At 46.6% G+C, this 22,824-nt stretch overlaps 1 protein-coding gene across 2 annotated transcripts in view; it reads right to left on the bottom strand.

Annotated features, from left to right (window-relative positions):
* Positions 1–22,824, bottom strand: part of PSMD12 (proteasome 26S subunit, non-ATPase 12) — a 274,307-nt gene that overhangs the window by 64,173 nt on the left and 187,310 nt on the right. For both annotated transcript variants that reach the window (XM_086930933.1, XM_086930934.1), the window contains exons 5-7: positions 17,977–18,081; positions 17,431–17,580; positions 2,205–2,339 (exon numbers count right to left, since the gene is read on the bottom strand). In XM_086930933.1, coding sequence (XP_086787059.1) covers positions 2,205–2,339; positions 17,431–17,580; positions 17,977–18,081 — 390 coding nt within the window. The remainder of the gene's footprint in view (positions 1–2,204; positions 2,340–17,430; positions 17,581–17,976; positions 18,082–22,824) is intronic.

Genomic DNA, 22,824 nt, shown 5'->3' with positions numbered 1-22,824 from the left:
GAGTAAATTACGCATCAAGAAAAGGCAAAAATATGCATTATGCTCCACATTTTTGGGATAGAGTTACTTAATTTATTTTTCATTTTTAAACTTGGTAAGACTGCCTGGGGATTAGTTGCAACTCATTCATATCAGTTTAACACCAAAACACAGGTTACCAGTCAACATTTGCACAGGGCCTTCTTCGCTGCAGCAACAAGTATTGCTATGTTTTTTGTTACAATCTGAAGATTATGAAGCAGATTATTTATTAGGAGGTAAATGCTGAAAATATATAATTATGCGAAAATCGCTGTGGCTGCACAATCACATACTTCCAGTGGCCCTGCCAATAAGTCACCCTAGTGGTGATTACTGGTTGAGGGTTTCGGAAAAATACTCAAGGGACCCTGGCTTCATATACTAGTGTAGTTCACTCTCCTGTTGGTTGAGAATGCCCTTAAAACAAGGTCTGATTAAAGATTGGCAGAAAAGAGCTAACACAAGGAGAAATGTATCTGGGGCTATCCTCAGCAGAAATAAAATGGATCAAATACTCAAAGAGTGAGGGACAATTAGCAACGTTAATGCTGGATGGAACTCTATGGACCATAAGCAGGAGAATACAGTCAAGTGCTCCACTGAGAAACACATACAATATAGACAACAGAAGGAGTCCTAATCAACATAGAAACATAAAACGTAGTATCTGATAAGAATACTCATCACAGGGCAGAAAGTGACTACGGCTTGATGGTATCGGACCTACTTCTCCCTGGCCCAAAGCAGCCTACCCCAAACATAGAGCACTTGTGCTCCTCCAGTGAACTAATTCTTGAGGAAAAAAATGAAGGGCTCACATTTTATGAAACTCTGGAGCCACTAAAGGATCACACTGACAAAACACCAGCTCAGTGACAAAGTATTAAAGTGGAATGAATATTAATTAAGCACTTGATTAGCACTATGGAGACTAACTCACTGTACTTTTCCGAGACAAAATAATAAGCTATAAGCCACACCGGCAGTGATAACCCTAATTTGTTTGACGAAGAATACACAAGAAAAAGCAAGAGCTAGTCAGAAGGCAGAGGAACCAGCAAAATTGCCTTGCTGGATACCATGTTCTAAAGACCTGCAAAGAGGCCTACAAAGACTTCATCAAACATGCAAAGAAAAAGCCCAGAGAATGATATAGGAGGATGCAAATAAAGTGGCAAGTGCGATGCGCAGGATTAGACTTGGAGACCTGGAGCTACTGAGTGTTTGGCCCTATTTTGGAGTTCGATTTAGGAGCAATAATCTGTATAGATATTCAAGGACTAAGCAATGCATGCAATTCATGCTTCAATGCCAGATAACTGCTCAAAAGACCTTGAGAAAGCGGAGCACAATGGTTGGAGCTTGGTGTAGACAGCTGACAGTTCACAACAACTAAGGCAAACTTTTGGCAGATGAAAGCAACTTAGGCCTCCATTACTGGTACTGAATGTATTCAACTGGTGTAGTACTCGCCAATAAAGTCCCAAAATGGCTTTTACCATTGCCTTAGCAGGTTTGTGCCAGAGACCCAGCACATCTCCTATTTAATTTCAGAATGTTACCCATACAAGGCTGCACCTCAAGATGGACAGGCAATAAACAGCGTTATGGTTTTTGCACAGGACTAGGGACATCTGGAGACAATAACGTTTTACTTACCTTCACTAAATCCATAGCTTCACAAAGCTCCGTGTGTTTATGGAATCTGGGGTTAAGTATAGCAGAGAGACAACAGCCTTATGTTAGACGACTGGCACACAAGAAAATGTTTTTTCCATCAGCAGGTTTCCTCGCCTCAGTATGGCAACAAACAAGGAGAGTCCCCAAGAGGTAGCATCCATTTCTTTAGCAAAAGTGATCAGCACCCAACATTTACAAAATTATTTTTAACACGTTTTAAGTGATTGCAATAATGTGCAAATAGTTTTTTTAACGCATCTATTGTTTTTATGGCTTTTAGAAGAAACTGATTTTGATTTGAGTATATGAAATATAAACTGCAGTTTGGGTGCATTGTGTATTTCTGACACGTCACTCAAACAGTCTACACGTAATTGCAGTCCATTAAGACACACAGACACAGACACACACAAAGTGCTTATACAGAGGGTTAATTATTGGAGTCAGAGTACGGCCCAAGAAAGACACATTGTGACATATATTTTAAGATCATTGGTTTTAACCTGTTGCCATTTTTCACTTTCGGCCTGGATACACGGAGTGTCATAGATCGCTCTGTAATGCTTGCAAATTGACAGGTATGATCCCTCGTTTTGATCCAAATTAATCATTAGGTCATAGTATTTCAATTTCAGCTTCTAATAAGATAAAAAAATCAAGCACAGAGAAAAAGATTATTCGTTTTTACTACACATATTAACCAGCAATTATTTTAAAGAGCAGAAAGAAAGCAAACATTGAGCTAACGTAAACAATTGCAGCCAAACTAGATCGGCCTGGATAGAGGGAACAAAACGGTGGGGTCTGCACACTTGCATAGAAATGCACATCAAAGTTTTCAGTCACAGCAGAGTCAACTCAGCCCTACATTTGTTAAGCTGAAAAGGTCTATACAATTACTATAAGCAAAACCACCCATTCTAGAACAGTCTAAAACGTAATAAAATAAAAAGTCTGGGGTGTGCAAATGGTCATTTCAGGTAAGAAGTGTAATTTTCTTTAAAAATTATTTAATAAGGACGCTATTAATGTTTAATCTCAGAAGCAAATAAAACAATCAGATTGAAAAAACTTTTTTTTGTTGTTGCAAAAGTTGTACATTCAATAAATGGCACTTTTTTAATGCCTAATTTTGAATATTTGTGACCGAAGTACCCATTTGTAAACACAGTCAAAGCATTAGAAACTAGTAGATCAGCTACAGTTACAAGTCTCAATTATTTTGCCAGCTACTGGGAGCCTAGTGAAAAGGTCAAACATGTATAGAACATAGTATGCCACAAGCAACGTCAGTCCACAAAGGTCACAATGGTCCTCTGCTGTTTCACTCCTCAAATATAACTACAAAGGCTAGGCATAACCACTATGAATAAAGATAAGATAGCAGTGGCCAAGATGGAACTTCGACTATGGGGCGTGGCTTGGATGCCGGAGATACTGGCAGCGTGAGCCCGGAGCTCCGCGCCCGATCCCCGATAAAATCCTGAAAACAAGAGCGATATCCTGCGTGGACGGAGTCGTCCACGCGCTAACACACATCGGAATGGTGGCGGCGCCCCGGGAGCCATAGGAAACACTTTCTCAACGGTGTACTGGCTCGGACGGGGAGACAACTGGCCTTGAAGACGGAGCAGCCCAAAATGGCGGCGGACTCTGCGACTGGAGATCGGAGTCGCTGACGGACAGCGCTGCGCGGCACATCAAAAGACCAAGGCCGGGGAGTCTAGAGAGACAATCGAGGCAGCCCTGGCTATAGCTGTGAGGAAGGCCGTCTCCTGTTACCCCAGGGGTGAGAGCCACTTCAACAGCCGGCTGGCCGACACGGAGCTCCACAAAATGGCGGTCGCTATCCGTACCGGCCACTGAGAAAGCTGCCGGAGGCCGGGAGAGGAGAGAGAAGCTGCGGAACCTTGTGGCGACGGCTAGCTCGCACTGCCGCTTGACCACGGGAGGAGCGGCTCGGCGGCAGACAGAGAGAGCGGTCTACCGGAGACGGAGCGCTAGATGGCTACGGGATCCAGGAGGGGCCGGCCGTCCTAGGACGATAACCTGATCGGAAGAGCGGTGCGAGCCGAATCTGTTACGGGCGGCAGTGAAGCCCATCGGCTGCCTAGCTGTGGTGAGCTGGAAGAGCAACGGCGCGGCGCCCTGAGCCAGCGAGGGTGCGAGGACCGGGCTGAGCTGTGGGGGACTCCCGGGACACCGGGAACTCCGGAGACAGACGAGCTGACCAACTCAGAAGCTGAAAGGATCCCGGGGTGCGCATGGGCCGTGGCCGGTCTCTGGCCCTCGCCCTGAGCCGTGCTGCCAGCGATCGCTATGCACTGAGCGCGGCGTTGGTGCGGGACGCTCCCCGCGAGTGCTTGCCCTGCGTATGTCCCGTTGATGGGATCGTGCCTCTGGACGCTCCCCTGTGTGGAGGATAAATCGCAGTGACGGCCTGACATTGGTTGATATGGGAGACCTGTGAAAATTATTGACGACGCGCCCTGGCAGGATTGGGCCCTGCGACCGGCGGAGCGGCTACTGGTAGGGCATACCCCTGGCCTGAATAGGAGTGGGGAAAACCGAGGATGCCTCTGTGCCATCTCACGGCAGCTGCCTGGCGGTTTTCTGAGGTGCTGGACGTCAAGTCAGAGATAACGGTGTCCTTCTGTGACCCCAGCCCTTGAGTGATGCGAGGACTAAGAATTGGGGACGGAGGTGATTGTGTGCTGGGAGGATACTGAAGCATCTATACTGACTAAACTCAGCGCGCTGGTCATTTGGGAGAGAAATAACTGTTCTGGAGAGCGGTCTGGGAGAGGACACCGGCTCTGCGAGAGCCCCTATTGCGCACTCCCCCCTGAAGCTGCAGAGTGGCACGACTGGCTGGCGTTGCGGCACGATGGGGAAGCTCAAAGGGAAACTGGAGGGTTCCACCAGCTCCGAGACGCCAGAGGGTACCGTGCCGGGACCTGCAGATTTGCAGCAACTCCAGGATCGCATTCTTGAGGCTATTGCGGCAACGAAGGAAGCTTTGCTACAAGATATTGCGCAGGTGGCCACGGGGCTGAGGATCCTGCGCGCGGACCATTCCAAACTTAAAGACAGAGTCAAGTGCACGAAGGATGCCCTGCTGGAGCTAGTCCCGGCCCATAAGTTGGTGGATGGAAAACTGGCGGACGCACTTGACCGTATACAGGCGTTGGAACGACAAGCAGAGGACGCCGAAAGTCGCAGCAGACGCAACAACGTGCGCTTAGTGGGTCTCCCAGAGAAGAAGGAAGGTGAGGATATGGTTGGGTATTTAGATAATTGATTTCAATCGGAAGTGGCGACCGAGGGCCTCTCACCTTTCTTCACATTTGAGAGAGCGCACCGAGTCCCGGCTAGGCCTCCCAGACCGGGCCAGCCGCCCCGACCTGTAGTAAAGTTGTTGCACTACAAGGACAGAGACTTGCTGCTTCAGAGGGCCAGGGACGCAGGCCCATTCCAAGTGGACAATAGCAGAGTGACGCTGTTCCCAGATTATACTTTTGAGACCCAGAGACTGCGTGCTTCCTTTTTATCCATTAAGCATGAACTGAGAGCCGAGGGCATACAATACTCTCTACTCTTCCTGGCCAAGCTCAGAGTGGTGGTAGATGGCAAGACGCTCTTTTTCCCCCACATCGGCGGATGCTTGGGCGTGGTGGGAAACTTACAAAGCTGGAACGGATGGAGCAAGACTTCGAGAGGAAGAGGACAAATGCCGGCTTCGGGTGCGGAAGTCGCAGAGGATCCGCAAGCGCCGACAAGGATCCAGAAAACCCACGGGCTCTCAAACGGCTGAGGAAAGAAAGGAGGCACTACAGGCAGTGTGGGACCTCTCTCGGAAGACCACGCCACGGGCTCCGAAACGGACCAGTCAGATGCTACTGGCGCTAAGGGCCCGATAGTGACGCCACAGACGTCGGAGGAAATTGTGGAAGCCTGACACGGAAGCTGACTGAGGAGGACACTTGTGGTAACTGGGGGGGCTTGTGCCTAATGATGCAGAAACATATAGCAAAACGGAGTGGATTTTAGCATGTGTTTATGAGGGGATTGCGGTTCGGGGGGGGGATGGGACTGTGATAGCCGCCTTCGGGGTCGAACTACGCCCTACTAGCCCATAAGGTTGCCGCAGTGGCAACTGTGGAATAGACGGAAAGTTGAGTTGTATCTTCTGAGTTTGGATGGGAGCTGATGCTGTGCAATTTGGTCCAGTTCTGGTGGGGGAGGGAGCTGAGGGTAGTTGGGGAAGCTCACAGATGGAGTTTGTTGGACCCGGCCCGTTGGGCAGGTTCACCCCTAGACTTTTTGCTTTTTCCTAGCCTGTTTATGGAACCTGGTGTTGGCGATTTTAGGCCTCTGCGCACTTTTTCACTGTGGTACAGTGTAAAGTGCTTGAGCTCTCTGTATGTGTGGTGAGTGACCTGCCCTCCCATAAGAATGAATGGGGAATATGTATGCCCATGGTAGTTCCTGATGTGTGGGGAGTGCAGGGGCGAGTTTGGTATGTATGAACTCCTGAGAGTGAATGCTGCAAAATGATGTATGCGGCATGACTGTGTCTAGTCTAGAAGTACTACTTTTGGAAGTTGGCATATTTGTGTAAGTTGGTGCTAGCGTGTGATTGGCTGGTGAGCCTGGCCCAGAGTGCCTGGGCCTGCTTGTGGATTGACTGTCTGGTTTGAGGATGACAGGGGCTAGAGAGCACAGGAGGTTGTCTGAAGTCAGCCCATGGATGAAAGGCAGCATCTGCTGCCAGGGAAGTGGGAGGAGATGGCACCTGATAGTGAAGGGCTGTGCCTGCCTGACTACAAAGCTGGCTCCACCTCCAGCTGGGCGACTGGCACCTCTGTCCCTGATACTGAAGGGACTTCCCTGTAACCAGTTCTGGCTGGTTCTCACACTGCCTGCTTCAAAGGACTTCCAAGGACTTCAAAGGCTTTTCTGTGTATAAGAAGGGGCTGTGTCCCCTTCCAAAATGTTCTTGTTTCTAACTTGAATCTGCCAGGGGCATGCTGCTGCTGGGGCTCAGGGGAATCCCTGGGCCCTGCCCAGCTCCTGGACATCTGATGGACTGCTGGGGGACTCTTCCTGGCTGTCCCCCTGCTTGGCTACATCTTTAAGGACTTTTGCTGGACTTCTTGAGCTTTCGGTGGACCCTTCTTGCTGTAGGGGTCTGCTCTGGGGACTTTTGGCGCCTGGGAGCACTGTGCTGTGATCCTAGCGCTTGAGAGCGCTCCTGGCTGCATTTCGAGCGTTTTCGTTGCACGCATTTTGCGTGAGGATTGGCGGGTGCCACCCCGCTTATTTGATTATTCACTGGCGAGTGCCCACCTCGCTTATTTCTAACTTTATTACTCTTCGGCTGCCCACGCCGATATTTTTATTGCCCGCCTGCCTGTCTAGCGAGGGCCGCCGCGCTGCCCGCGGCGACCCGGAAGTACTTGGCCGGCCGGCCAATCCCAGCGCGGCCGGCCGGAAGTCCCGCCCCCGCAGCCCGGGTGCCGAGAAGTGATCACCGCCGGGCCCGGGGAGAAGAGAAGCTGCCGGGCGAGAAGGCGCCCAAGAGATGGCGGCTGGTGGCGTCGGTGCAGGGCTCCCATTGCTGAGGGAGCCCTGGAGGTAGCGTGGCGGCGAGGAAGAAGATGGGCGGTGAACAGGGCTCCCGTGTGTCGAGGGAGCCCTGCCACGAGTGAGGAGAAGAGCAGCGGGGGCGCGAGGCACATTGTCGGTGCCTGCCCCCACCGCCAGCAGAGAAGACCCGCCGCCCGGAGGAGCCGCCCCTGAGGCCCGGTGAGTCTGGACTGGGGCCGGGCAGAGTGGGGCAGAGCAGGGGAGGGGCGCCGGGACACATTGTCGGTGTCCGCCCCCCCCCCCCACAGTAGCGCGAGCTCGCGCTCGATGTAGAGAAGCCACGAGGGCTTCAAGGGCGGCCCCAGATGGCAGTGGGCCGCCCCAACGTCACGCAGAGCCTGTGGAGGCTCCAACGAAGGGGCATGTTTTATTACATAGAGCCTTGCGAGGCTCACGGCGCCCTTGTCCACGAGTCCGTGAAGGCTCCCACGATGCCCGCATTTTTGTTTACAGAGCCACGGAGGCTCGTGGGCCTATTTTAGTTACGAGCCACGTGGGCTCTAGGGGGGCACAGTGAATTCCTGAGCCAGATGGCTCCAGTGCCCCCCCCTACTTCTTTCCAGAGCCCAGTGGGCTCCAACGCTTTGGGGGCATGTTAGTGTCAGAGCCTGTGTGGCTCAGGTGGCGCAGACTGTTCTCCGGGCTTGGATGGCTTGCCCATAGAATTTTACAGCAAGTACTTAGAACTGCTAGCTCCGCGACTCCAAACGGTGTACAACGAGGCCAAGACAAATGGCCAATTGCCCCAGTCCATGTGCGAAGCACTAGTGATCCCCTTGTTGAAACCGGGGAGGGAGAGCCACAGCCCGGCTTCCTATCGGCCACTATCTATGCTGACCACGGACTACAAAATCCTAAGTACCATACTAGCAGCCAGATTATTGCAGTACATGACTGGTATGGTCCACAGTGACCAGTCTGGATTTATTCCCACGCGCAATACTACAATAAATATCCGGAGACTTATACGCCTGTTGGGTGAGCCGCTGCCGGGAGCACAAACGCCCTTGGTACTATCAATAGATATAGAGAAAGCGTTCGATATTTTGGAGTGGGAGTACCTGTACAAGGTCATGCAACGCTTTGGGTTTGGCGACGGTTACATCCATTGGACGAGGGTGCTGTACAAATCGGTGGTTGCGAGGGTGCGGTGGGTTCCCTCATATCGCATCAATATCCGGTGGGCCGCGGAACTCTACAGGGTTGCTCTCCGTCCCCCTTGCTGTTCGTCCTGGCAATAGAACCCCTTGCAGCTGAGACCAGGACGGGAAAACATTATGAGGGTATAGTCAGCAGAGGGGGCCCATGGTTTATTTCACTGTACGCAGATGACTTCCTGTTGTTCCTTGAGAATGCAGGGGTAGCTCTGGAGGGCGCAGAGAGACTGCTCTCGCTTTTTGGTAGGCTATCTGGTCTGAAGGTTAATTGGTCTAAGACCTGCTTATTCCCTCTGCAACAGGGAGAGGTGCGTCCCGCCAACCGCCCACTGCTCAATTGGGAGCCCACCTGTTTAAAATACCTAGGCGTGTACATATATAACACGGCAGCGGATATGCTGGAGGTCAATGTGGGCCGGTGCATGCGAGCGCTGAAGGGAAGCATGGCTTTCTGGGCCACCCTCCCGCTGTCGGTAACCGGCCGAATCTCTTTATTAAAAATGATTGCTTTGCCGTGCCTTCTCTATTACTACCGCACGCTTCCTGTGTGGATACCCGGTTCCGTCTTCCGACAACTGAAGTCGCTACTGACATAGTTTCTCTGGGGCACAGGCAGGCGCAGAATAGCATTAACCACGCTTATCCGCCCGAAGGACGAGGGTGGCCTTGCGGTCCTGGACTTCGAGCTTTATTATCTAGCGGCACAGTTGCAGATATTCACGCAGGAAGTGGCGAGAGTGTTCCGAGGTCCGGAGCACGGGAGAGATGGAGGCACCCCACGCCATGTTTTAGCTTATATCGTCTTGCAGCAGAGGCTCGCCATCAGCGATTTGACTCTGGAGGAGCAGCCGTTCAGGCTCTGCTGGAACCGCTCGCAACGCTGGGCGGGCGTGCGCCATCCATACGCGCCTGAGATACCACTGGGAATGGTGACATCGCTCCCTCACGGTGGGGATTGGTCACAACTACAGATCTGGGAGGACGCGGGGCTGCAAATGCTTGGCGACCTGTACGACGATGGAGTACGGATACTGTACCAAACTTTAAAAGACCGGTTCGACTTGCCGAGGGGGTGCTACTTGCAGCATGCCGCAGTGACTGGGGCCATGCAGGCGCACTGGAAGTAAGGGCTTTTGGAACCCGCGACATCCATGGCATGCCAATAAACTATGATGGCAGCCGGCACCTATAAAGCGGTGACGTGCCTCTACTCTAGGATGCTGCGGGAGACATTACAGCCCTTGACACTATTGAAAGCTAAATGGGAACTGGACCTCGATACAGAGATCCCCGACACGACTTGGGCGCAAATAGTGCAGCTGGCACGGAAGACAACGAGAAAAGCACGTTTCCAGTTGATACACTTTTATGTCCTCCATAGAGCTTATTTAACACCTGGAAAATTTGGGAACTATTTTGGAGTGACTGAAGCGGCGTGCCCCAGATGCACTGCGGGGGGAGTGGAACTGGGCCACATGCTGTGGGACTGCCCTCACCTGCGAGGCTACTGGCAGGAGATTGGCGAGACACTCAACAAAGTGACAGACAGAGAACTACAATATGATAAGGCTGTTAGTATATTGCACTGGTTCCCTCACACGCCCAAAAATAAGATCACAAGTACATTTATTGATATGGGCCTCCTCCTGGCCAAAAGGGAAATAACGAGGGTTTGGAACTCAAGAACGGGCCTCACACACAGGCGATGGGTCAATGAGCTCCTGAAATGGGCAGCCAGTGAAAGTACACTCCGATATCAACTGGCTCGCCGTACATCAAATGATAAAGCACTAGAAGCAGCAGCTGCGTGACAAGCACTAGTGCAGGCCTTGCGAGACAGCACGTCGCTAGAAGAAGAGAGTACTCCTAACTTAGACGCTGAAGCTCCCAAAAACACACCGGGTACATCTCTAACCTAGATACTTATTCACTCCTGACTGCACTCGCAGATACAGATTAAACGAGAGCTCAAGCGTAGGTGGAGGGACTTGCGGGGAGGTGGGAGAGGTGTTGGGGTGTTACGAAGGAACGGGAGGAGGGATTCAGGGAGGGGAGGAAAATAAAAGCGGACTAGTGAATCCCTTGCTAGGGGCTGCAACTGTTCATGCGATAATGGGATTGGTGTTTTACTGCTTGATGCCGCCCGACCTCCGGGATGTGGGCTTAAAGGCCGTGTACGAAAGTAAACGAACTATGTCGGGAGTGGACGTCAGGGGAATAGTGCCTATATAAATGTACCCTGTGTATCATAAGTCTGCAATAAAAACACATTTTTAAAAAAAATGGAAGTTTGACTATAACAGCTCATTTACAATGAGAGAAGGTTAGAGCAAGGTGAATTGACGGAAATTGAGATATCGGCTATTAAGGTACCTAGAACTAGTTGAAATATTTACTGGAGCTTGCATACACAGGTTCATTTACAAAACATGAACCAGCACAAACAAATTAAAAAATCCTCAATGAATGCATTTTCATTCACTACAGATAAATGAATTTAGAACGGATTTCAGTAAGCTGAAGAAACAGCGTTTGCTCCGGTGAAGGTCATAACAATAGCAGATGCAGATAATACTAGATAAAACTCCTGTCACTAAAAAAAAACTCAGTGCACGAGCTCAAGGGAGTACCTGGTGTTGCAGACTTGCATAGAAATCGTTTTCACAGTTTTGCATGGGAGTTGCAATGATTACATCCCTGAACCTTTGCTTGTAACTGCTGGATGCCAAAGGATAGAAGGACCATTTTAGGAATTCCCAGGAACAAGACTCAGTATCTTGACATGAGGACAATATGTGCTTAAATGTGACAAAAACATTTATGGTTAAGTGTCAATGGACACCAAACTAGGACAAGCCTGTGCAAAGGGAATAATGTGCCATACATTTTATTTTTTGGGTAACTAAAGCACAGCAGCTGGGGCTTAATATGTGTTAGTAAGAAGTCTGGTTTAAGGTTTTTTTGTTGACTTCGTACACAGTCTGTAGAGGCATAAGGTGCCTCCCAGACAGTCTTCAATCCAATTGTTGAGGTATCAGAAGAAGGGACATGCATCATACCAGCAGAACTATCAAATGCTAGCTGTGTGTTACACTTCTGTCAGCCAGTGGATCTTGTGATGGCACAATATAGACAGCAGCATCAAGTAGATCAGAAGAATAAATAACCAATGTATTTATCCACAGCTATTAACTGGTAGACACTACTGAAGGCACTAAATAGCCCTTCTTCCTAGATCAGAAGCCGATACAAGGGGTTCGCAACTGTTTAGAAAACTAAATATTAAAAGATTAATAAAGCATATATACATACAAGAGCAAAGCTAAACAGTTTAAAACTCTCCAAGTGTGAATTAATTTAAAATTGGAGGATAGAAATTAAGTTGGTATCTGGATCTGATTCATGGGAGCAGTGCAAGTACAGCGAAGGAATCTAGTATGGGCCATTCTTGCTTTTAAGTCAACAACTTTAACGTTTAATGGTAACATTAGGATGGCTCACAATAATGCGTTCCTTACAACTACATTACACACTAGACTAAACAAAAGTTGTAAAATTGTGCCCAGGGTGCATACTTGCAACAGACTTTATTTGTACTATTATAGGCTGCTTTTAACACTGCTACAACAAACCGTACTCAGTCTGTGCCAAGAGGAAAAACAATTAAGTAGCTGCATGGTCTCAATGGTCATAAGTACTGTAGGAAGCTGGCTATTTAAATAGTGGACCACAAAGAGGTACACTGTGTAAAGAGTCCCGGAAAACCCCAAATGGCTTAAAGAGGCACAAATGATATCCCAAATGCCCTATACTGTGGTAGTGTGGGCGAGCAATTAGGTGTTTCAGAGGGCAGGGGTAAGCATTTGCTGACTTACACACAAGCAATAATTGAGACAAACAAGAATAAATCCGAGACCAATTAAGAAAAATAAGTCGTATTTTTATACAAATTTTGATACCAAGAACTTGGATAGCAAGTAAGTCCTTTTAAGATATCTATTTTAGCAGGTAAGTACAATGTTCACTTAAATGTGTCTTTACGCACAAAGCTTTCCTATCAGAGAAAAGGAATGTGTAGAATGCAGTAAATTGTGTATGGTTTCTGGGGATCTCCTTTGGGAATACAGGTAGTTGTGGGCCAAGGCTCAAAGTACTACCAGCAGATTCTCATTACCTGCACTGAGGCGGCCAGGTGAAGAGGTGCGGTTGGCATTGGTAGCTGTGCACGCTACACCAGTAAAGGGAAGGGCAGCACCTAAAAACAGGTTGCAAAGGTGGGCTTGAGGATAAGTTTGAGAACACCCTACCGGGTGGGGGGCTCGGGTCGTAAGGGCTTTGGGCACAAGGGAGCACAGGTGCTTAGTCAGTACCCGGGCTGGGGCGTTCGGTACAGAGTGAAAAGGTCGGCTGAATTCTGTGCGCCATGGAACCTTGCGGTCATTGGTCTCGCCGGTTGAGGGTGCAGAATCTGGACAGATGGGCCAGTCTGGAAGTGAGTTTATGTAGTGCTGACACCCCCCAAGACAGCTACTTTGTCTTGGAGGCGCTGGAGTCTAAACTAGACTTTCACAGTATCGGTTTTCTGGAACAATGTGGCTCCGGTTGGTACTGGAGTCCTCTCATTTAGTGAGTGGGGGTTGGGGAGAGAAAGACACATCTGACCTTCAGGAGCCCAGTGTCCTCTTCCAAGGCAGCTGCTGCATCGGGTTGGCCAGGGAGTGGCAACATGATAAACCAGACTGCGTTTCGGTCCAGCGGACTGCAGGGGAGTAGCTCCTCTACTCTACTATTCCTTGGAGGTTTGTGAAGCACTGGAGGTCTCCCAGGGTTCTTTGAAGCTGGTAAGCTACAGGACGAGTCGCTGGGTCACGACTGTCGAGACTTAGTGTGGCAAGCAGAGTTTGCCACCAAAAGCCTATATCAGTTTTCAGTTCTCACATTTTCTTTTGGCTCTCTGTGTCATTCTCTTCTTCAGCCATCGAACAAGAGTTTCTGGTGTTAGGGGTGCCACCTACATACTAAATTTATGCATGTTGAGGGGTCTCTTAGGGTGGCACAATACATGCTGCAATCCTGAGGGGCCCTCTTTAGTACTCTATGTACTAGATACAAGGGGTACCATTTACTAAGGACCTATAGGAAATGCTAAAGGTTTTGCCAATTGGGGAACAATTGTACAGATTAGAATAAGAGATCTGGCTCTGAAGATCTGGTTAGAAGAAACCCAGTTCACGTTCTGTCAAAATTGCATCAGATACCAGGCAAAAAGTGGGGTGACCATGTTAACAAGCATGGGCATAGCCAATAGGTCACACTTTTGGGACCTTATAAGTATTTTAGTTATGCAGCACAATATCCTTGGTGCAACAACATAAACTGTTGCATGGCTAAACACTTATAAGGTCCCAAAGGCGAGACCTATTAGCTATGCCAATGCTTGTTAGCACTAGTGTTTTGCTTGAACTCCTGGAATCGCTGTAACTCACAGCCTTGCCAGCCTTTTCACTTCAGTTTCTTATAATGGATTAGAAGTCGGGTATATGCAGCCTGTCGTTTTCAACTTTGCATTCCTCATCCTGACAGACGCACAGCCAAGTGTACACTTTTGTACCCTTTTATTGCACAGTTCTTACGTTTTCCAATTCTATGTTTAAGCAGGCCAGCCATGCTGCGTGTCTGCAGGCTCCTTTATCCATTTCTAAAATCAGAACTACATGTACCAGAATGCAGAGCAAAAACCTTGGTTGAGTGAGGCACTTATGTGTGGATTTGGGACACATAAGAGTTTGGATATTGACAAAGTTCGCCCAGGAATTAAGACACACACAGAATAATATACGGTTTCAGAGCTCGCGTCTCATTCAGCTACCTGAAGTAATGTTTACACCATCATATATTCCAGGCCGTAAGTACCAGAATACAAAGACAAAATCTGGATTGTGATACTTGAATATCAATGCGTATTCTACTGAAAGTGGTACTCATTTTATCGGCAGTGTTGAACAGGATGAAAGGAGGAGGCAATCTGAAGATCACCGCAACGTTGCTTAACTCACTCAGGGACATATTATCAAGAACGGCAATAATGTTATCGCCTTTCTTGATAATATGGCCCTCATATTCTTTCCAGATTATGCATGTATTTTCTAACAGAGAAGTGCTGTATTTTTCCTCATCCTGACAGACACACAACCAAGTCTACACTTTTGTACCCTTTTATTGCACAGTTCTTACGTTTTCCAAGTCTATGTTTGAGAAGGCCAGCCATTCTGTGCGTCTGCAGGCTCCTTTATCCATTTCTAAAATCAGAACTACATGTACCACAATGCGAAGCAAAAACCTTGGCTGGCTGAGGCACTTATATGTGGATTTGGGACACATAAAGACTTCTGTTATTGACAAAGTCCGCTCAGGAATTGAGGCGCACACAGAATAATATACTGTTTCAGAGCTCTCGTCGCATTCAGCTACCTGTAGTCCTCTTTACACCATCATATATTCCGGGCCGTAAGTACCAGAATACAAAGACAAAACCTGGATTGTGCTACTTGAATATCAATGCGGACTCTGCTTAAAGTGGTACTCATTTTATCGGCAGTGTTGAAAAGGATGAAATGCGGATGCAATCTGAAGATCACCGCAACGTTGCTTAACTCACTAGACCATATTATGAAGAAAGGCGATAATGTTATCGCCATTCTGGATTATATGGCCCTCAGAATCTTTCCAAGCTCATGCATGTATTTTCTAACAGAGAAGTGCTGTATTTGTTTAGCTTCAGTGATCTGAAGCAAACACTCAGACGCCATTATACAACAGCAGTGCATCTTTAACAAATTTATGTTCCACAAAATACAGACAGCTAAAGTCATAAATGAAGAGAGGAAGGAAGCAGGCGCTTCCCCTTTTCTTGTTCACTGTCGTTTATGCAAATAGTGCTGCAGGTGTTTCAGGTCTGCTGTGGTTGTAGTAGTAGTAGTAGTATAAGTTTATTGTTTGATCAATTAAAATCATTACAACCCCCCCCCCATATCCATAAAAAACGTAGTAAAAATTTCATTACATTTATAAATACACCTGATTTTGACATGGTTCCATAATTATATAAAAGGGTGTATATTTCTTTTTAAAAATTTGGGGACCTTTTGGAAAAGATAATTGCATAGTGTATACCCAGTGTTCCAAATTTTAATGTTCATACACCACTATTTGCGACCTGCAGCTAGTCGCTAGTAAGCATGCTGTCCATTCATTAATGTTGTTGGTCGGCTATTGAAGGTGACTTTGATCCTGCTTATTTTGTTTACTCTCCATCTGCTTGCCGTAGGAGGTTTCTGACCGTTGTCATGAATTTGACGCCCCTGCAGACCAAGATAATGGAAGCGCCTTCCAGCCAGCTTATCACTGCTTGTCTGCATGAACGGATGTTCAACTCATTGAAAATTAATTTTAAATACTGTCTCCTCTGTTCCAGGACTGCTGGACAAGCACATAATAAGTGAGTTACAGATTCTAATTTAAAACCACATAATCAACAGTTTGCGGAAAGATAGGGCTTTTTCCAAGTTGGATACAGGTCTTTTGAGTCGTGCAAGCCCATGCGGAAGTTTGTAAAGCTCTTTTTTAAATGCAAGCTGAAGTGAGCGGATAGATAATTTTGGGGCTTTAGGGTTCTGTATGAGTTGATGACTGTCCACCCATGCCGGCGCTTAGAGATTGATTTTTTGTCAGCCAGCAAGGATTTCTTTTTAGCTGCGGCGTTTACGACTTTGCCGAAGCTTACTCTGTCTTCCCCGTTTTCCCACGCGGTTTGTAGTTCCAGCTCGGTCAAAGCTGTTCTGAAAAAGCTTCCCCATGAGCTCGGTATTTCTAAGTTCTTCTGGTGCTTAATTTCATCCCAGCATAATTTGTTCAGGGTGTCCGGATTAGAACAGCGGAATTTATGACAAAGTTTGACAAAGCTACTCATTACCCGGAATTTCTGGTGCTGTAGGCCGAATTCCAGTCGAACCTGAGAAGGAGAGGCAGATTTTGGCAGCTCAAAAACGGTCTTGTAGATCCTGGTCTGGAGCTCGTTCAGTAGATTTGCTTCTTTTCCACACCAGGTGACTAAGCCATACGATAGGCTGGGCTGGATTTGTGCGGCCATGACTTTCAGCAGATGAGTGTAGTTCGGGCAGTCTAGTTTTTTACGTAGAAGTCTGTAAGCATAGATTAGTGATTGGGCTTTAGCTTTTAAAGCCAATTTTTGTTCCTTGTGAGATATGCCCTGCTCAATTATTATGCCAAGATATTTATATGAACGCTGCTCTTCCACTGCTGTGGTTGTGTGTCTCCGTGAAGCATTCTGCAAAACCTCCAGACGTGATTGGTGGGCGTCTGCAGCAGGAAGATGTGTAAATAAATTTGCAGCCAAGCCAAACTCTGCTTTGCATGCATGGGCGGAGTTTATCGCAATAGAGGGAGAGAAGTTTATGCTTTGTTCATGCTATATTCGGTAATGGTGGATTTCCCAATAAACTGCATTGTTTTAGCAGGTTCCAGATTCCAGGGGTGCCTCCAGAGTACTTCAGAATATTATGATTCTGCCATAGTACATTTACAGAACTTTATATTCCTGTAAGGCCGTGAAAGTGATTAAGCATGAGCAAGACGGAGGCCGAGCGAGGCGCGCACGTGCACTTGGGAGATTGAGAGGAAAGCTAGATGGCGCCTCTGCTCGTAACTGTGCACGTAACCGCTGCTCTATGCCACACAATAAGCTGTGGTCGGCTTTTTAAAGCCCACTCACTAAATGTCTGGCCAGACAGCGCATGAGCTGGCTCAGGCTAGACATAAAAAGGGCCACTTTCCTACAAGTACAGTCAAGCAGACTTAGAAAACAATGGACATGAACTGAAACTCCTCTTTCAATCACGCTTACCTCAGTGTTCTCCTCTTTGAAAACTTTGGTATTTATTTTCTTACTGATGATCTGAGTTCTTATGTAATCTTTTACAGCCAGGCATAAACGCATCTGCTCCAAGATGAACTCAACCTTTTCCTTCTTCTCCATGGAGCCATAGGTTTCTACCTGGAGAAATACAATAAAAAAGGTTGATATCAGGGCCTAGCACATCTCATGTGAACTATAGCACTGAATGGGCAAACTGTCCTGCCACCCACAAGACTCAGCTAGCCTTCCCGCAAACTCCAACATCAAACAAATTAACTCAACATACCATATTAAATTACGGCTAAAACAGAAAATTTCAGGTACGGGACCAGAAAGTCTATATGACGTTAATATTTGCTCTGCAGCAAATTTTCTAGGTCAGTAAGTTAAATCTTCAACCAAAACGTTTCCATAAATTTGGATCTGCCTATCAATATAAAAATCATCAATAGATGCTCAGTACCCTAAAACATGTTAAACAGTAGCCTTAAACGTTTAGTTTCAAGTATGAAAGACCTAAGAAATAACATTTACCTGCAGCTCTTGCAAAATTGAAGCAGCCTCTTTCACGTCACCACTCTGCTCTTTTATCGTTGCCAATGTATTTGTCAGTCGGGCGCGTTCTATTTCAACATAAATCTAGAATTTAGAATAATAAAAACCGTTTATTACAGCATTTTCCATAGGTGTGCAAGCATGCTGGTAAATTAGCTTTGTTGAATTAAGGGAGCCCAGAGTCATGCAACTGCTAGTAAGTCAAAGGTTTTGACTTACAACCCAAGAGCAATAGAATGGTATAGCAGAGAAAAATGCTCCAACAGAAGATAATATTCAAGCATTTCTTCAGGGAATAAAATAGATTTTTAAGGATGTAAAAAAATATGTAACACATTGAATATATATATATATGCAGAATGTTTTTGATCAATGTGCTAGATAAAATAATGTCCATTAAATCAATCATAGATTATATATTATAAATATTATGTTTTGTTACAAAAATGTATCTCAAATACAAACCAACCACCATTGCTATATCTGGATACTGCACTTCTATGAAGCTAAGTCTTTCAGTTTAAACATCACATTTCTCCAGAAAAGGCTGTAAGTGCAAAGTTAAAGTATAGGAAATTTAGAACCAAAACAAACAAGTGACTTAGTTAATTTAAAGGTTTTTATAAGAAGTTGCGATTATCTTTCTGAGGCCTCCAGTGTAGTGTAGATCCTATGTCCCTAATAGGCTCTGCACATTGGAATAATATACACTATAGATTTGACATAGGACGGAGGTCAGTATGTCTCTATCGAGTACATTAAACTTAATTACTTGTGTGTCCGAGGTCACTAGAAACTCTCGAATGAACAAGAAGGGATTAGTCTCGGACAACCGCATAAACAGGACAACTTTGTTTCCCTTAGAGTTGGAATATCTTCAGTCGTGGAAACAATAGATAACTATTTTACTCAGACAATCGTGTATGCTTCGTTTCTACGGAGTTTGCACAAAAATAGAGAGACAGGCGTTTCTATAAAAAGTGTTTATTGAATAGTCTTCTTTCTCATGCAAAAGAGGTGAACTGCTACAATCAGAATGCGAAGTATAATATGTACAGTGTTAGCAGTAAGATAAAATAATACTGTAATAGCATGTTGTGTAGCTATGACATATATTCATTAAAATACATACATAAATAACACAGGCAAAAATACTCATCTGGTGCTTCTAAATAATCCTACCCCAGTGTACCTAACCTAAGTCTAGTATGAGGGAAGAAGTAGGTGCTGTCTTAGTCTGGTTTAGTTATGCCAAGAGTTGCCAAAAGTTTCTCTAGGTTCTAATCAGCTCCATACCTTAGAATGAGAGAGGTTGGTATCTTTTTCCCAGGACACCCTGCAAGGGGAGTCAGAAAAACTGGAGCTGGATTCTCAGCAAGGAGGATGACAGCATCTGGTCAGTGTGGGAGATGACTTCCTTCAGGACTTGATGTGGCGATCCGCATGCAAGTAGGTAATCGCACTGCGCCTTACCAAAGCAAGTGAAGGTATATTTATACCTTGAAGGTGTTTAGGAATGCCAGTATTGACGTAAACGTCGGGCATATGAACGTCATAAATGAACCCATAAGGAATAGATGTTCATGCATAATAAATGAGTCTTAGAGTAATCAATATTCAAGCAAGGGGAAAGTCCCAACGGCTTAAGATTCTGTTTTTCCAAGAATTTATTGTGACGTAGATGAACGTATGCAAGTAGCCATGACTGTATTTGGGTAGCATGGACTATGCCTAAATAAAGGGCAATGTGAATTGTACCTATTTAAGGGAATGAATCGGGAAATTCATACGGAATCTAAATCGATACACAACACCAGGTGAGCTTAAACCGATCCAGGCCCGGGTGGGGAATGCCTGCAGCCGCCGCCAGGAGGATACACTGAAGCTGTGAGTGCGCCAGGAGGCTAGAGGGCGATGGCATAAGAAGAGGTTCCCCAACACCCCCATGGTCCCATAAGAGGAACCCGTTTTCTTGGTGCCAAACAAAGTGAGTTTATTTAAGCTTGCTTTTGCTCAGCATGCCCGCCATTACGCGTTTCGACAGTATCCACTGTCTTGATTATGTATGTGTGTATATATATATATATATATATATATATATATATATATATATATATATATATATATATATATATATATATATATGTATATATATATATATACTGAAAAAAACAATAGGTTTCTGAGGCGTTCTAGTTAGTTGGACATTTTACTCGTACAAAACCATAGAGATTCCCCCGTTATAGTTAGTTCAGCTAACTATAACTCGTGCGCCCGCAATGCACTGCTGATGACGTCACATATTACATCACTCATGACATGGTCAGTGACATCACTCATGACATCACTGAAGACATCTCAAATGACATCACTGATGACATCATCCAGTGAATGTGTGTTTTTCTGAAAATCAAATATGTTTAATATGTGTATATCTCAAGGTCGATGGAAGAATAAATGGGTATATAAGTGTCTAAATGGATGATTTTTTGTGGAAAAATTGATTGTATAACTGACTAAGTGTATCTTAGTGAATACATGGGTTAGTGAGTAATGTTTAAATATGTAAATATCTGTATCAGTCTATTGCTTAAGAGAGTAAGTATGTGTAAGTTTCTATAGCAGTAAGTGTGGTGGTGTGTGTATAACTGTATATGCAATTTAATGAATGTTTGATACTTTGTTTGCCATGCTTGTGACAGAACCACTCAGTCACGAGCCACGGGCGCGCTGTGCTCATGACAGAGTTGTTCAGTCACAGCCCCGCCCGCTCATCAATTCACCCGCGCAGGCGTGGAATTGAGGCCGCCTAGGCGGCGCGGCAGAACTACTTAGTCATGAGCACAGCGTGCCCGTGGCTCGTGACGGAGTGGTTCTGTCACTAGCACGGAACGGGTTAAATGCTAATTTGTAACAATACTGTGCCTGAAACCTATGGTTTTTTCCATGAATTTCTAAGGTTTTTTAAATGCTAGTTTCTACCAATGCCTACAGAGGTATGACATGTGAAGAAAGAAGAAAAAACACACAGAAAGAAGCAAAAGAAATGCAGAAAAAAGCAACCAAAGTCCTCAAAGAGGAAGAAAAGTGCAGGAAAAAGGAAGAAGACGTGTAGAAAGAACAGAGGAGCAGAAAGAGGCCTTTTTCAGCTGGGTACTGGTGGTAACTGACTGACTAACCATGCTATGCTAAAACACACTTAGAATACAGTTAAACCCCTACATACACTCGGGGACACTATGCGTCGGGGTACCCCTGTGATTACAATGTCCTACTCTGTAAGCCCCTTGTACATAATAGGGCAAGGGGATTTAAGCTACCTCTTAAAACGCACAACAGGGCACGTTTGCACACTGGTGCAGGGAGAGGGGGGCTGAGGTGACGTGTGCAAACACACCTTGTGGCCATGTTACTTTGAAGGATAAAGTCCCCTTGAATCCCGAGTGTCCCTTGGGTCCAACTAGCCCACCAGGTATCTCCAGGTAGCGCCACAGAGCTGCGTTGCAGAGAGGTGTAAAAAGGGGCACGGCCTGGACCACCTCTCTGTAACGCAGTAGCGTTTACTGGAAGCACCTGGTGGGCTAGTTGGCCCCCAGGGGCCCTCAGGATTGAAAGGGAATTATTTCCCCAACTTAAAACGCGCCACAGGGCGTGTTTGCAAAAGTCACCTCAGGCTCCGTCCCCTCCCTTCACCACTGTGTAAACGCGCCCTGTGGCAGTTTTAATTTGCTAGATTAAGTCCCCTTGAATCCGGAGGGTCTCTAGGGCCTAAATAGCCCACTAGGTACCTCCAGTAAGCGCCACAGAGCTGCGTTGCACAGAGGTTTAAAAAGGGGCACGGCCTGGACCACCTCTCTGCAATGCAGCGCAGTGGCCGTTACGGGCAGCACCTGGTGGGCTAGTTGGGCCCATGGGCTCTCAGGATTGAAGGGGAATTCTTTCCCCAACTTAAAACATGCCACAGTGTGTGTTTGCACAAGTCACCTCAGGCCCCGTTCCCTCCCTTCGCCCTGTATCCGTTTTAAATTGGGAGATGAAGTCCCCTTGAATTCTGAGGGTCCCTAGGGTCAAAGTAACCCATTAGGTACCTCCAGTAAGCGCTGCAGAGGTGTAAAAAGGGGGATGGCCTCTGAACACCTCTCAGCAACGCAGCTCCCTGGCGCATACTGGAGGCACCTGGTGGGCTAGTTGGTACTCAGGGACCCTCAGTTTTGAAGAGGAATTATTTCCCCAACTTACAATTCGCCTGGGGGCGTGTTTGCACAATGGAGAAGAAAGGGGGCGGGTCTGAGGTGACCGGTCTGCAAACACTTGAAACAGAGCCAGACACGGGTGCACTCTCGGTTAGGTATCAGCAAAGTGCTTTATTTTAGGCAAGTCTCAAAAGCACTGCCAAACGCCTTTCGGCACAACGCCTTTTTCAATGTCACTTTCCATCATGAATCGTTACCATTTTAAAACAAAAATACTGCACATGCATTCACTTAGTCAATTCATCAAATGCAAAGACGGCCCATATATTTATTCTTGGTAGATACTCACAATGGTGGTCAACTTGGAACATGTTAGTAAGTATATCGATAATAACAATGCATTATATGGGGGAGTGGCTAGCAGCCAAAGAACATGGCCAAAGCCTAGAAAGGCTCCGAGCTCCCGATACAGGGCCCAGTCTATCCACATGTTAATCCGTGACCCAACCTGCCCATAAAAGTACGGGGACGTGGCGGAAGGTAACCGGCATCATCTGCTACCAATTCCGGTAGGATACGGTGCTCCCAGCAGCTTGACAGAGTGCGGCATCCTGGGGCCTAAAAGTGAACGGCA

This window comes from Lissotriton vulgaris, chromosome 7 (assembly GCF_964263255.1).
Source record: "Lissotriton vulgaris chromosome 7, aLisVul1.2, whole genome shotgun sequence".
Taxonomy (NCBI): domain Eukaryota; kingdom Metazoa; phylum Chordata; class Amphibia; order Caudata; family Salamandridae; genus Lissotriton; species Lissotriton vulgaris.
Note: the sequence above shows the minus strand (reverse complement) of the source record. Positions and strands in the feature narration are given on the sequence as shown.